The 15,886-nt window shown below is 37.5% G+C and overlaps 1 protein-coding gene across 17 annotated transcripts in view; it reads left to right on the forward strand.

Annotated features, from left to right (window-relative positions):
- Positions 1-15,886, forward strand: part of LRRFIP1 (LRR binding FLII interacting protein 1) — a 189,172-nt gene that overhangs the window by 120,753 nt on the left and 52,533 nt on the right. For 8 of the 17 annotated variants that reach the window (XM_090045028.1, XM_090045033.1, XM_090045032.1 and 5 more), the window contains exons 8-11: positions 1,023-1,070; positions 6,082-6,138; positions 13,325-13,405; positions 15,777-15,842. The exons of 6 other annotated variants lie outside the window; for them this stretch is intronic. In XM_090045028.1, the coding sequence (XP_089901154.1) occupies positions 1,023-1,070; positions 6,082-6,138; positions 13,325-13,405; positions 15,777-15,842 (252 nt within the window). The remainder of the gene's footprint in view (positions 1-1,022; positions 1,071-6,081; positions 6,139-13,324; positions 13,406-15,776; positions 15,843-15,886) is intronic. 3 more of the 17 variants (XM_090045030.1, XM_090045029.1, XM_090045035.1) reach the window with 3 other exon arrangements.

The following is a 15,886-nucleotide window of genomic DNA, read 5'->3' on the forward strand; positions in this document are numbered from 1 at the left end:
AGAGGTGGTGATCCAAAGAGCAAAGATCCTAAGGCAGTCTTAAGGGGTCCATGTGAAAAACTATAAGACCAAGGAAAAAGACTCACTTACCAGTATGTGAAATGTTTGTTTCAGAGGCAAGTGCTGAGATTAGGGACACAAAATAACATAAACTGGTATAAGTGATTGGAAGCCAGTTCAAATCTGTAACACAACAGAAGTTCAGTGCCCATAAACCACTTTCAAAATGGCTGAAACTGGTTTCAGATAAACCTGGATGGAGGTAGTATCAGATTTAAATCAGTTAAGTTAAGTCAGTTTATTGAACTTCTGTCCCAGATCCCCTTCAGATTCAAGCTGTCTGCTCCAGCTGAGCGGGGAGGCATGCTCTGGCCTGAGCCACTGCAGGCATGTGGTTGCATTTCCAGAGTCAAGAGTGAATGTCTGTTAACTTGCTTATCAGTTTGATTTGTGCAGTTTAAACTAACCTAAGAAGATTTAATTGATTCAGCCTTGGGCATTTTGACCATCTATACTTAGCCTGAATGAACAAGGACAATAAACTGACATATAACTAGAGATGTATCTTTTTCCATCATACTTTGTTATCCTGGGGTTTTTTTGGTTTCTTTAAAGATCATTAGCCTATATGCAGTTATAATACTAACATTTGTGTTGGATTTGTGCATGGATGTATTGCTGTAGTAAGTGTATATATAGGAGGTGGCTGTATTAATTGATTTAACCTAGTAAGCATAAATAATTTGAAGTCTAGCTACTAACTTAAACAGTACTATCTAAGTCTCTTTAATCATCTTTAATACAACTTCACTTTGATTCTGGAATGGTTCTGTTTTCTCTACTTACATTGTGTGTACACACTGGTATTCCTCTAAACTAGAAATCATTATAAAAAGTTTGGTGTGTTTGTTTTTGCATGTAGGTCTGCATGGCTGGATAAGAGGAAGATGGTAGGGGGTGGGGAGAAGGTGGGGGAAGGAATGAATTGATCTTTTCATCCTGCATTCTTAATCTCACTGCAGGCTGGATTAGAAAATGAGTGGACCAAAAAGAAGAACAACTCCAAAGCTGTATGTATTTAGACTGTCCTTCCTCTGAGAACTTTCACACAATGCTTTGATGGGGCTGAAAAGAAATTATCTAAGTACCTGGTATAGAGTTTAGCCACACTGGGCCAGATAGTTTGTTGTTTATCCTTGTAACCAGCCTATTGTCAAGCATATCCTGGCATGCCTTGTGATTGTGTGAGCATCAGACTTCCATTTGTTCTATCAGCTGAAATGGTTATGCAGCAGTGCTGCTTATACAAAGCAGTGTGAACATCATAAATAACTTCAGATATTAGGTGAATGTGTGACAATATGTAGAAAAAGATGGCATTAATGTAACTGTATGTGAGAGGTGGCTACGGCTGTGTTTTTCCAGGGCGGGGGTGAGGGGGTTTTTTTCAGGTAGTAAAAGGGCTGGCATACTTAAAATATGTAGTGACTGAATGATTTTTAAATCATTTAGTGAAACTTCTAGCAATTTAGTTTCCAAGTACTTAAAAACAGTTTTCTGTTTTAGAAAAAAGAAAAAAATACTACCAGGAATCCAGTAATGACCTGTTTTAACAAACACACACCTTTGGAATCTTTTATTTTAGAAAAATAGATTTTCAGGGTTGCTCACAAGTAAGAATACAGAGTTGGTTATCCAAAGCATTGAATGGCATGTTATCAGAGGTAAATTACTTCCACAACCTGAGTTGTTCTTCCTGTTGCATTGCTTTTATGCCAGAGTTGTTGCCTGTTTTTCAAGATCAGCAAAACCAGCATTTCCTTGAACATGTGATGGGGCTTTTACAGGAAAATAACAAGTAGAGGGGGTTTTTTAGTACCAATGGGGGTGTTGCATTTAGTGCAAACCATATACTTAATTAGTATTTCACTTTTGCAGTGGACCTAAAAAATTGTCAAATGTTTACTTCGGTCTGTCAGATTCATGCATAGTAACTTTTATTAAGAATTTTGAAGTTAAGCACGTTGCATGAGTGTATACAGTATCAAGGTCTGAATCACATTCATGTCAATCAATCTTTTTGCAGTATATGGGTAATAATAATAATAGGAAAACCTATCAGAACGCTGGAATGCTTTTCAGTGAGTGTTCATAGCAAATGGTCACATCTTCCATAAAATCAGTGACCAAAAATAAGTTTCACTAGTAGCTACAATAATATTAATCTTCTGTGGCATGCCAGTTCACAAACTTTTCAGCAGCATTTATGTATTACTTCATGGATCTGTATGACTGAGGGAATAGATTAAAAATGAAATTCTGACTTCATCTCTCTTTCCCCCACCATGAGTTCTGTTGTTACTTAAATATTTTTAGTTTTCACTAATGCTCAATAAAGTGAATACTCAAAGTAAGGGTTGTCTGACATGATTTGAAATGTCTGCTGTAATTAGAAACTCTCTTGGAGTAAGTTACCAGGGGAGTGGCCATTTTGCATTTGATTTTGCTTTAATAGGAGGGAACTGTTTGATAGTCTAAAGGTGGTAGATAATTTGGGTAACAATGATAATAATCTGAGAGTACCTGATTCTAAAGGGAAGGAAGGTTATGAGGACAGTAGAATAAAAAAAGTGAACTGCCAAAAATATAAATGGGGGAAGTAAGGGAGAAACAGACTTGAAAAGACTCATAATTGTTTATTGGGTTCTCTTGGGAGTTTAAAAGATGAAGTGCAGGATATATCATAGTTACTGAAAAAGCCGTTAGTAAAGACACAATGCTAAACGCTCCCAAAATGAAGGAAACATTGGAAGCATTTTCAGGGACCAGCTCTGACAGTAAAAAAAATTTAAATTGCCCTTTTTTTTGAAGCAGACACATGATTAAGGATGGGCATGGAAAGAATAGCAGAAACATGACAGACATGGAGAGAAAATGAAAAGGGCTAAAGTACATAATGAGTTAAAATTGTCAAGGGAAATAAAACAGCAAAGAAAAGTTTTATAAATTCATTAGTTATAAGAAGACAGGGGAAAATGCAGGTCTATTGCATACTGTGTGGGAAAGCAAATCACAGAAAAGTAGAATTACCCAATACTTTTTTTTCTTCAGTCTTTCAAAGAAATTAATTGTGACCAGATAACTAAATTAACTAGTAGTGAAAGCCAGACTTTGAAAGAACAGGTGACAGCATTTTTAAATAAGTTAGTCAAGTTTGAAAGGTCAGATGACATTTACCCTAGAATGTGTTTGGCTTAAATAATTAGTTAAGAAATATCTGTATTTGGGAGCTTTTACCTTTAAGAACTCATGAAGGAATGATTTAGTTGTGAAAGAGCTGAAGCAGGGCCAATATAATACCCCTCCTTAAATGGTGAAAAAGAAGGGCCTAATTAATTGTAGACCAGTCAGTGTAATTTTGATACCCACACTGTATTAAAAAAGATTAAAGAATCACTTTATGTGCATCTCAAAAATAATGAAGTAAACAGCCAATAGGGATTTGTCAAGAGGAAATCATGTCAAACCAATCTAATTTCTTTCTTTGATTAGGAGAATGAGCCTAGTAGCTAAGGAAGAAACCGTGGATTTGTGATGTATCTTAACTTAAGGCATATGTCATTATCCACATGATATTCTCATGAGCAAACTAAGGAAATGGGGTCTAGATCAGAGGTTCTCAAACTGGTCCGCAGATCACCACTGGTCTGCGAGCTCAATTCAGGTGGTCCGCGGAAAGGTTGCAGAACAATTGAGAATATCTGTACTTGTAAGGTAAGACTACTGATGTTAAAATATGAGTTTTGTGCTTTGATTTGTAGAACAAAAAAAAAGTTTATTAAGTGGTCCGCTGAGACCCTGAGCAATTTTCAAGTGGTCCGCAAAAATAAAAGTTTGAGAACCACTGGTCTAGATGAAATTGCTATAAGGTAAGCTTACAGATGATTGGGGAAAAATGCACTCGGTATTTAGATTTTGCTGTCAGACTGGGAGATAGTTTTAAGTGGGGTCCTTAAAGGAACTTTTCTCACTGTGGTTTTAGTGAGTATTTTAGTTAATGACCTGGCAGATGGACCTGAGGGTATTTTTAGGTATTCTGCAGAAGATACCAAGTGGGAAAGGGAGTTGCAAAAACCTTCAAGGACAGAATTAGAATTCAAATACTCTTGATAAATTGGATAAATTACATGAAATAAGTTGATCAACAACATCAAATGTAAAGTATTACATTTAAGAAGGGGAAATCAAATGCACACATCCAAAATGAAGAATAAGTAGCTAGCCAGCAGTACTTGCACATTTCTAGCCAACAAGACTTCTACTTTGGATCATGACATGACTTAATGAAATACTGGTGCAAAATAGGCAAATTTTAATTATGAAGATAAAATAAATCTTGTGTGTGAGATATGGGAGGTAATTAGGATGTTCTGCTCAGCTCTGGTGAGACCTCAGCTGAAATACTGTACCCAGTTTTGGGGCATTGTGCTCCAAGAAACATGGAGGACAGTTGAAGGAACTATGCTAAGTCTGGAAAAGAGAAAGCTAAGAAGAAGTAAATCTTCCAATATGTAAAGGTTTCTTATAGGAGCAGGGTGATTAATGGTTTTAATCTAGCAGGAGAAGAGTAGGGAGAAAGTAGATTGACTTTTCTTTGCTGAAACTTAGTTTTAATATTATAAGAGCAGTTCTTAATAGTTGGATAGCTCAGCATTGGAACAGCAACTTAATCAGTTAGGAAAGTTCCATGGAAGGCTAAGAACAGATTAGATATAAGTCTCTTAAGGATGGTCTTAATATACTTACAGTGCCTCCAGAGCAGTAGATGGGCTAGCAGACCTCTTGATGTCTCTTTAAGCTCTATACTTCTGGAAATTGTTGCAATGAGGTGTGAGCACAGCAAAGCATTGATCAGGGGTTATATTGCAAATTCTATTGTTTTGTTTTTAATTGACTTTAGGCTGTTTTCACATAAACCATTGTTCATTATGCAGTTGAATTTTGTTTAATAACAAATTCAAACTGGTTTAACTGGTTTTCATTTCAGAAATAACTAAAATGTAAGTTTTAGTTTTTAATTAAAATAAATTTATAATTTTAATTTTACAAAAGACTTCATAATGTAATATGGCTGCTATGAAATTAACTATCAAGCTGATTTAAGATTTTGGTGGCCATCAGGACAGAGGACCACGAGTAGCAGATCCTTTGGTATAAGTTTGGAGCATTTTTGTACTAAAAGCCATTCCTATTTATTAGACTATTATTTGGCTTCTGATTTCTATATCATAGCAGGGGGCGGAGCACCTTACACTGCTCATGAATAACTGATTCTTAAAATGTATTAATTATTTGTGAAGAGAATAATGCCCACATCAGTCGGGAAGATTTTAGAGAGGTAATCCTTAAGAACAGAGGAAGGTAAATGAAATCAAGAAATGTGAGAGAACGGTGTAAGTTTTTGCCCCTTCTCTCCCTCCCTCCTAACCCGCTTTTTCTGTATAGGGCAAATGTTAGTTGTCTACGCTTGAAGATGATGTAAATAAAGAATGAGGGAAGTCCAGTGTAAGAGGTTGTGTGCAGTATTATTTTTAAAAAGTGAAATGTAGTGAGTGGATTTAATCCTGGCTAACAATGTTGAGAAAAGTGTTTCATTATAGTATGGCATTTCATTTAAAATTTAGCTGCCAGGAAAAAAAGGAAATCTTTGTACTAGGTTTTAGTGGGTTTTTTCCTTATCATTAGACTTTTCTTCCTCAGAGGTTGAGGAGCTTTCAATACTCTGCTACTATACCACGTTACCAAAAAAAAATTGTGTTGAAAGCAGGGACATCCTTGACCTCTTTGGCTGGTTTACAAGTCCTGCTGGGAGACGAAACTCAAGTGTTCTTGAGGTCTTACCATGAGTTGTTTTTTAAAATCATTTTCACCCGTGATGGATCTTCATTATGTACAGCTGCTGTCCCTGGTGTATCGTTCTTATGAAAAGCATCCTTTATACTTTAGTTCTTCATAAATGTCAACTTTCAGTTAAACCTCTAGTTTTTGTTTCAGTTTTTCTTTCCTTTTTTCTCATGACAGACCAATGGTTATGATGAAGACATGTACGGATCATCCCAGAATAGAAAGTCTAGCAGGGTTAGTAGAGAATTTGCTTTTTAAAGAAAAATCTATGTTTTTGAGTTCATGGAATTAATACACAGGCTTCTTAATTAGGACAAAAATCAGCTGTCTCCTATGAGAGTCTGTCCTGAAGCAGATGGTCACATTTGAATGCCTGCCTTGTAAAGCAGGTGTTTTCTGGCTTCCTTAATACAATTCTTGCAGTTCATAATAGGGTTACTCCAAGGAATCCATAAAAAAACGACAAAGGCAAGATGAGTTGGCACATACTTACTACTTTATTATATAGCCTGTGCTTTGAACTTAAATTGGTCAAAAGTCATATTGCAGGGAAAAATATCATTTTGATAGTAGGTATCTAGTGTGGATTGGAGGCACTGGGTTGCTTGAATTGCACCCTTTATTTAAAAGGGTGCAATTTGTCATTTGAATTTGGACCTGAACTGGTTAATCTCTTTAAGTAAAGTCATTGTTTCCCTATGTAAACATTTTAAGTTCCTAATCTTAAATAGAAAGGCTAGTCCTTTTGTTAAATTCTGAGCTTTTTAAAATTATTCTCCTCTGTTCAGGTCAATCCAGATAATATCAATTATGAGATATGTGACTATAAAAATTGTTTCTCATAAAAGCAAAAAATGTGGGGGGGGGCGTTTCTGGAAACTTCAGCAGACAAGTAAACAACATATGAAGCAGGTATTATATTTATATATTCTCATGTACCATGTCGAAAATCTCCTGTAATTCAACCAGTAAGGTTGCACACTCAAATCACAAAAGGTTAGCTTCATCATTAACTCAGCTTCATGGTGTATGCGTGATCATTATGATTCAATGTCTTGCTTTTTAGAACAAGTTCTGTAGGCCAGTCTGAGACATTGCTTTTTGTGTAATGTAGTTTTCTGCAAATTATTTCCTTTAGGGTTTTTCCCTTGTCCTGTGTTTATTCCACACAGGCAAAGTTATTGGAGCTAGCTGCTTCTCTGACCTCTGGGATTTGCCTATCTTTTAAAAAAAAACAGGACTCATTAATGTGCAGGCTTAGAAGCCTTGTATGTATGAAGATTCTCAGTACTGTTTGGCAAAGCTTTTTAAACACATGCTTAACTCAGAGCTTTTGAACAATCCTGATGAATTTAGTTAGGGACTGTTTATGGGCTTATATGGCTAACAGAATATGAGGGCTTATTTTTTGTCATTTGTAAACTGTTATTTCTTGTAGCCTTAACTGTTCTATATAGTTGTCATGCATACAGAACACAGTGAATGAAATAAGTGTAGTAAACTTAAGTTTAAATTAAAAAACCTGTTGAACAGTTTATAAGGAGTCATGGTAGTCAGAACTCAAGATGTCTGGTCATGTACCATGAGAAATTCAGCAAGTCTCAATAAAGAAGTGGGTATAATTCAATATATAGTTGGACTTGTAAATTATACCTGCCTTAAATTTAGATTAAGCAAACTGAAATTGTAACAGGGACTTCAGCCAAAGATCAAATTGTATTTAAATGACTAAGAAAACAAATGTTCTGTCCTTACATTGCCAGTCTTGCTGCACTGTTTGACAAAAGAGAGAACAGTATAGTGACATACTTTTCAAGGAACTTTTATTCTTTTGAATTGTACCAGCACTTCTGATAAATTATGTTCTTGTTCTTTAATGATGTGATCCAGAGCTACGGCCACAGTGGGGAGAACAAAAAGTCTACAAGGAAGTCATCCAGGGAAGAGAAGTTGGTTGGTTTCCAGTTTAATATTTAAATGATCCCCATGGAATCTTCAGGGTTTGCAGCATGAAGATTTATAATAGAGCATATGACAACAGCCACTCAATGAATTCCTTAATACCTTCATTACCAACCATAATTCAAATTACCCTGTAAAATGGGAGTGGGGTTTGAGAGGGGTCAGTAAGACAGTTGCTGTCTTACTGTCTTTATAGGAGCATAATGAACACCACCTACTCAGTGCCTCTCTTGCTGCATCCAGACTGTGACAGACTAAGTACCGTATTTTTGTTTGGGAGTGAAGGCTGCTGTCAAGAAATCAGTGAGGGTAAAGAACAGAACAAAAACTTTGTTTTACAGTAATGAATCTGACCACTATTACAGCCTTATTTCCAAACTATAATAATAGTGCAAGATCGCAAAATGTAATGTGGTGTGCATGTGGTGTGGTAGTTGACTTTGTAACCTGAAATCTTATCACAGTGCAGTGAGCCACGAAAAGATAGGACATCACTGCAATAGTCATCATCTATGATCGGATTCCAAGGTCTTGTAACAGGAAAAGAGTAACTCCCTAGTGCAGTTAATCTTGAATGAGCCCTGATATTATCTCAAATGGAAATCTTCCTTTTTAGTCACCTAATGAAAAATATTAATTAAAATGTATGCAGAAGGACTTAAACTGTTCTCTTATTGAACTATGATTTTTTTTTCCACTGATGTACTCAACTCCCACTTCTAGGAGTGATTTTTTTTTCCCCCCATACAGCTTTGTTCACTACTGTCAGAAATCTGGACAGTCTTACAAATGAGCAAGTTACTTAATCATCTGCCTCTGTTCCCTCATTTGTACAAGAAGTCGGGAAGGTAATATCTCAGTCTAGTGCAGATATTGGTTATTGTTTGTAAAGAAGTTGAGTAAATGATTTATTACTAATGAAAATAAAACATCATGCCTCAAGTCAAATTACTTGTATAAATGACTGAAGAGACATGTTAAGTGGGTAATTGTAATGTGGTGCAGGAGAGAAGAAAATGGGAAAAATGTGGTTCTTTAGGAGCAGGCAGTCCCTATGTCCATTCCTGAATTTTCCTTTTTAGAGAATAGTTGGTATCTACATTCCTAAAGGACTTTATAAATTTAACTATAAAGCCTACTTTTTACTGTGAGGTGAGCTGTACTGGTTTGCCTGTTTACATAATTCACATCAAGTAAATAGTCAAAAGGGCCAGCAACCCTGCCCTGGTTTATAAGTGGCCTTGTAATCCTTGGTGTGAATTGCTTTTTATCACCCTTCTGCTCTTGGATTACTCCTGGCAGCCATTTCACAAACAATCATTATTTTTGTGGAAACCAGAAAGGAAGATATGCAAAGTTTCCATAGTGACTGTATTTGTTCGGCTCCATTGGTGCCTTCATAAAATATACATATTTCCTCCTCAAAAGATGTATATCCTACACACCTAAAACATAAACAGGTTTTAATTTGTAAATGTATGTATTTATGCATGTAAAATGTAACCGTTATTTAGTTATATGAATTAACCATTGGAAGTTGTGTGGATATTACTGCATGCTATATCAAATACATTATATACTTACCAATGCATTTCCTAAAGCTTCTGGAAAACTGAACATTGAATCTTATTCAGTATTGTAAACTGCATTTCTGCTATCTGAAGGTTTGCAACCTGGTAAGCATAGTTTGCCTACACTATCCAAATTTATTTTTAAAAGACCCACTATTCAAAATACCTTTGTGCTCTCCATCAGGGTTATAGTTGTCCCCCTCCACTCCCACATGGCACTGTACAAGCTACTTGTAGATGCATTAAGAACCTCTCTGAAGGAGTGAGTGTCTTGCTTGCTTACATTTTAAGTCTCTCCCAGGGTGTCCTACACCTCCCATCAGTCACGTAAATATTATAAAAACTTCAAAGTTGGCAGCAGTTCATGCTTTTTCTTGGTTTGCCTAGAAATTGCATTACATGCTCCTGGTCTTACAAGTTGGACAGGTCAGGTGCTGACCTGAATTTATGTCAGCGAGGTACTGGAGAGGAGACTGGTAGTGTGACCTTAAGCTCACAAACAAAAGGTTTTAATTTGAGTGGTACCTTGCATAGATTTTTCTTTGTAATCAGTCTTGCCATACCTGACAGTGGGTTGTCACCTGTTTCTGTTAAGAAAGGGGAGTCAGGAAAAATGTTTGGCTTCATGCCCTGTGGTCACCTGTCAGAGAAAGTACTTGGTCCTGTCAGGTTTCTTGGCACCATTGTATAACACAGAACTTACAAATAAATTTTAGGGATTTCAGTAAGGACCAGTCTTCACTTTTTTGCTTCACCAGGCTTCTTTTGTGACTGCAGGAGCAGACCATATTTTAAACCCGCTCTGTTACAGAGTTCTGTTAGGCTGCGTTACATAGCCTCTCCCTCTGGGGTCTCCACCATTCAGTGTAGAAGATCAGAGTGTATCAGAGGAATGTAATTCCTTTTCTGTTCTTCATTTCTCCATTTTCCTCCATTTTTCCTGAAAAACTGGGCGATCCAATTCCCAGACTTGAGCTCATGGGAAAAGAATTGGAGGAAAAGATCTTGAGGGCAAACTTTGATCAGTAATGCACAAAAGTGTTACTTTTCTTGTTAGCAAGCCAGAGCCTATCTAGTATTTGTAGGCAAACCTGTTTCGTGGTAATTTCATTTTCCTATTTTTTCCGAGGAATTCTTTGTCTTGCACCATTCACAGTTTGGCAATTTGATACAATCAGAATAGGGGCAGCCTTAAATTAAAAAAAAAAAAAAAAGTATAAATCTGTTAAGGGAGTCTGAGAAGTTCTATGCTGTACCTAGCTTCTAGTTGCACTTTATTAGCAATCCTGAGCTAGGCGTACCAATGCTGTCCTTGAATGAAGTCAGTTATTCCATTTGAGGAGGCCGTCTCCCAGTGAATCCCAGAGACAAAAAATTTAATTGCTTTTTGAGGAAGCTAGGGAAGAAGCATCTTTCTTGCTTCACTTATGCTGTGTGAGCCATCCTGACAAGATCTTCTTTCCTGCCAGAAGGCTCCACACGAAAGCTTAAAATCTCAAAAAGTTGCTGTTCGAATATTCTTAGGTACTACCTTTACATCTAGCACATTGTGGCACCGATTTACTACACTGTGGGAAGATCTCTGGTAGATAACATGGATGCAAAGCAGCACCTTTGGCTGTACTCCCAGAGCAAATGTCCAGGCTGAGCATTTAATAGCTTCAACTAAATGTGGAGGGAGGAAACATTTTGTTGAACACCTTGATAAAGAAGTAATTGAAACTAAAAACAAGTGTAAAAGCTTTTCTGCCTTTGAGCCATCAGGATGAATGCCAACACTCCTGTAGAGCAAGCAGCCCTTTCAGTGTTTTTCTTCTACTGCTGTTCTAGAATGCTTTGTTTCACTTGGCCTCACTAGAACAGCAGAAGCGTGGATAGTGCAGTCCTGTCTGATTCCAACAAATCTGTGAATTCTGCTAAATGAAGGACAAGAAAAAGGAAGGGAAAGGACTAGAATAGAATGAGGGATGCAAGGCCAATAGATCAGCCTTGAAATGCAATCCCCTGTCTCAAAATTTGCATCTGTTTTTTGTATTAGGTTATTGGAACCTCCAGGCTGAGGGAAGAACTAGTCAGTTTGTTCCTTTTTAACTCCCTTGAACTGCCAATTTACCACTCTTTTGTACTGGAAGGTAGCGAGTAGGGTTGGGTGAAGCTTTGGATGCTGATTCGATTTGGCGGAGATTCGGCCCAATTCAGTGGCCAAAACTCCACAGCCGAGTTGAATCAGGAGACCCTTTAATCTCTCTGAATCGGATTGGAACTCTCCAAATCGATTTGGGGAGCTTTGATGATTCGGACAGAGATACAGCTTTAAATATTTTTTCTACATACCTCAAGGTTTACCAGGCAGCTCATGAACACTGAGATGGTGGGGTGGATGGAGCGTTCCCCGGGAGTGCGGTGGTGTTTCCACTGCTTTTGGCACTGGACCCAGAAGTGGATCAGAAGCATTTCCAGTCCACTTCCAAGTCTGCAGCCAAGTGCACAGGGGAACCACCCACCAGCACAGCGACTGGTGTCTCCTGGGTCTGGGGGGGCACCCGGGGTCCTCCCTGGCTGATTGCTGAGCCAGGAGGTGCGGGGTGGAGGGGGTCTGCCACACGCTTGGCAGCAGACCCCCGCGATCCTGTGGGACGCTGCATCTGCCCCACCATCTCAACAGTCCCAAGCTGTGCCTGGTACCTCAAGGTATGTAGAACAAACATTTAAGGCTGTGTCTACGGCTGAATCACTGACTCTCTGAATCAGCATCGAAACTTCAGATTCAGTTTCAGCTGAATCGAATCAGGACACTGATCTAAATCAACTAATTGAATCACTTTCCCTTGAATCAGGCTGAATCTGAATCCAAATCAAATACAGCCCAATTTGCACACCCCTAGTACCAAGTATTCCAGATGTGTGCAGATATCATATGGAACATTCTAACATTGTTATGAGAGTCAAACTGGAGACTGAAGTCTACTCTAGAAGCAAAATCCCAGGGAGAACTTTTCATCTGTTTAGGGAAGGCTTACCTGCAACTGGACCCTATCATCTGGTCTCCCCCAAAGGATATGCAAATAGGTTAAAGCTGATTGCTTTCCCAGCCTGACAGGTCTCGCTTTCTTTTATATCTAGAAGAAGAAGGGACCAGCACACTGTCAAGAATGGTGGGACTGCATATTGTACAGTTATTACTGTGAAACAAGTTAAGTCTGTGTTATCTAGGAAGCCACTTGGCTGTTGTAGCTAATAGCTTAAAACTTGAAACAAAGATGAACTGTATATAACCAGCTGTTTTGCATAAAGTGATAATTCCACAGCTGAGTTTCTGAAAAACGTATAATGACCAGATTTTGACTAGGCTTCAGAGCTTTAAGTATTAGGCTGCATCATGAGTCTGAATTGGAGATGTTTAGGGAAAGGATCAGATTTCAAGTGTCTAAGTGACTTAAGCACCTCAAGAACTGGTATCTTCTACAAAAAACAGGGTTTAGGCACTGAAGCCACTTAGGTGCTGTTGAATATTTGACTTACCTTGGACTTTCATTGTTCCCCTGTTCTATATTAACAGTTTTTATAGGAAAGTCTCCTTCCCTGGAATAGGAACAATTTTGTTTTGGTCTTTGGAGACCTTCAGGATGAACAATTCCTGCATTCTATTGTGACTTCCAGGATGTTTTCCTTAACCCAGGTGTATGTTTTCTCTCTAAGTCCACTTCTTGTAACATCTGATTATGTCCTCAATTTATAATTTAAATACAATTTTTGTTTTCAAATCCCAATATTACTGTTTTGAAACCCCAAATTATTTTTTGTTATTGAAATTAATGAATTGGGGATTTGGCAATTCATTTACATGAAGAAGAGTTCTCAGATTGTTGTTTTTCATGTTGCTACAGGCTTCTTACTACTCTGATCTTGGTCTTCCCAGCAGTGGCTTTACTTCCAAATCCCAGCCTTCTTGCCAGAATGGAAGCCGGGTCTGTCACTGTCTGTTTTCCTCTGGGCTTGACTCTTTTATTGCTCTGATTTAACCTGGACAATACAACCTCCTATATTACTAATGAATGATAAGGCTTTGAGCCAAAGTAGCACCCGTTTGTTTGGTAGCCAGAAGTTTATAACATCTCCAGCCTTAAAAAGTTTTCAAGTTAATAAATAATAAAAGAAAAGTTAGTGGAAAACTTTGTTGAGATGGCAAAGATGAAGATGTTATGCTGCAGCACTCCTTTTTCTGCAGTTGTTCTTTACTTTTGACATCTGTCCTGATTTGATCTTGGAAGGGATTTGGAGTATACTTGGAGTTCTTCACCTTTGCTGAAACAACTTTTCTGCTCAGTTTGCCAGTTGATTTTTCTGGTGGCAAATCGGAAAGAAAGCAGTGTTTTAAACTTCAATTTACAAGGCAAATGAAGTCATGCATTGTTGTTTAAAAAAATCACCAAGGCTTTTTAAATTATCTTGGAGGTTGAATTGTCCACTTTGCATGTAGAATAGAGTACAGTGTGGTCGTCTGGGACCAACTGCTGTTAGAGTTCATGCAGTATCTAATAGAGCTACATTAGGTTTTCTTCTTTGTGCTCTCTGAACTTAACTGTTGCATCCTGTGAACGTATTTTACTAACAATAATGTGTTTTGAATACACTCAACAGTTCCTATTTTATTTTACGGTTTCTTGACTTGAGTATTCAGAATTGTCAGTTCTGATTATGGATAATTTGATTTTTCTCTCTTTCTCTGTTCAGTTATAAAATAGAGCACAACTAATTCAAAACTCATATGGAACATTCTAAGTGTATAAATATCTATAAGCTAACAAATTTTCCTGTGTCTCTTTGGATATTGTGCCAACATCACTCTTGGCAGTACTGGCTTTGACTCGAACTATAATAGTCTCTCCTGGCTGCGGGCCATAAATGTAAGAGGATTAATGACCTAACAGTAAATTATTCTGTTTTTCTTCTGCATACCATGGTACCTCCCTTCCTGCTGGAAATACGCATGTGTCTACTTCATACTCTTCGTTGCTGGGAGCTAGACTTTCAGATTTTTAAGCACAGATTTTTTTTTTTTTAGTAATACTTTCTGTACCATGTTGTACACAGCGTGAGAACATTGAGTTTCCCTGCTTCATAGCTCCAGAAATTTAATAGCGTGACCATGCCTGACTAGGAAGGATACTTCTGAGACGAGCACTTGTTTGTTGTGTTCCATTCTTTGTTAAAAAAAAGGATTGTACTTGTTTTCCCTAGCCCTCCTTGCTGTACAGTGATGTCCTGCCAGCCAGAAGTTACAGGGTTTGTTGTCCTGTGTCACTTCACCATAAATACAGAAGCTACTTGCTCTTTGTCTCTTGTAATTTATCAACAATATATTGTTGTTCCAGTTTACTCCTGTTATGCTATATTGTCACTTTAGTGTGTGATCCATTTGAATGGAATGCATGTGTCTATGGTGTTTGACAGCTCTGTTTTGCTGGTTCTCCATTTTACTTCCGTTGGGATTCTGAAACCATTGCTGATAGAGCTGTAAAGTTACTGCAGACTTCTGACTGACTGAAGGCATTTGTTTTTATGTCAATGTATGATTTAGATCACTGAAATATAGACCAGAAAGAGACAACATCAATTCTGACTGGACCTGTTGGAAAAAAAAAAGTGTTAAAAAAATTGCCTTGCTTAAAAGTTAAATAAACTGTAATATTTCTTGGGAAGAGAATTTCCACTGTTCATGTGTTTGGTTTGTGGTTACTTATTATCATATTGTTACAGGAGAAACAGGAGACTCTACCCTGTATTTTCTTAGTGTCATAACTGTGCAAAACATTAGTCTACTAAAATGCAGCCAGATGGTAGTGGTTTAGAACGTGCTTTTCCATCAGCTCATTTATATGAATGCTGTAACTGAAATATATATGAAGTAAAACTTACTTGGAATCTCTCTTTCCTTTTCCTTACTTTATCCAGCACTTAAAATATAGCTGTTCTATATATAGATATAGATTGATGTTGTCACTTTCATAATGGGCAGTTTTAACTGTTAAGAGTTAATGGTTTGAAGAACTGCAGAATTACTATTGCATGACTATAGGAATGTTCTTATGATGATTTTGGACCTTAATTAAATTCTGCATGTGTCCTGTAGAGTTTCACAGCCCACTGTAGCCTGAAGTTTGTGTTCATTCTTCACTTGCATGCTACTCATGAAATTTGGGAAAGGTCACTACTTCTGCATTTGTTTGTTCCTCTCCTTCCTTACTTTGTGCTACACTGTACTACCTTGTAATGCTTCAAATTAAAACCAGAAACAAAGTCTACCAGTTCTATTCTGACTCTGTTTTTTAATTGTAGGCTTCTCTGTATGATGAGAGTATTTACAGTGGGAGTCGTCGGTATAGTGCTTCTAGTTCTCGTGCTGTAAGATGTTTTCTGCATTTTTCTGTTGGCTTGTCATCTTTGTT

The sequence above is a fragment of the Crocodylus siamensis genome, chromosome 4 (genome assembly GCF_052110815.1).
Source record: "Crocodylus siamensis isolate JL-2025a chromosome 4, ASM5211081v1, whole genome shotgun sequence".
Classification (NCBI taxonomy): Eukaryota; Metazoa; Chordata; order Crocodylia; family Crocodylidae; genus Crocodylus; species Crocodylus siamensis.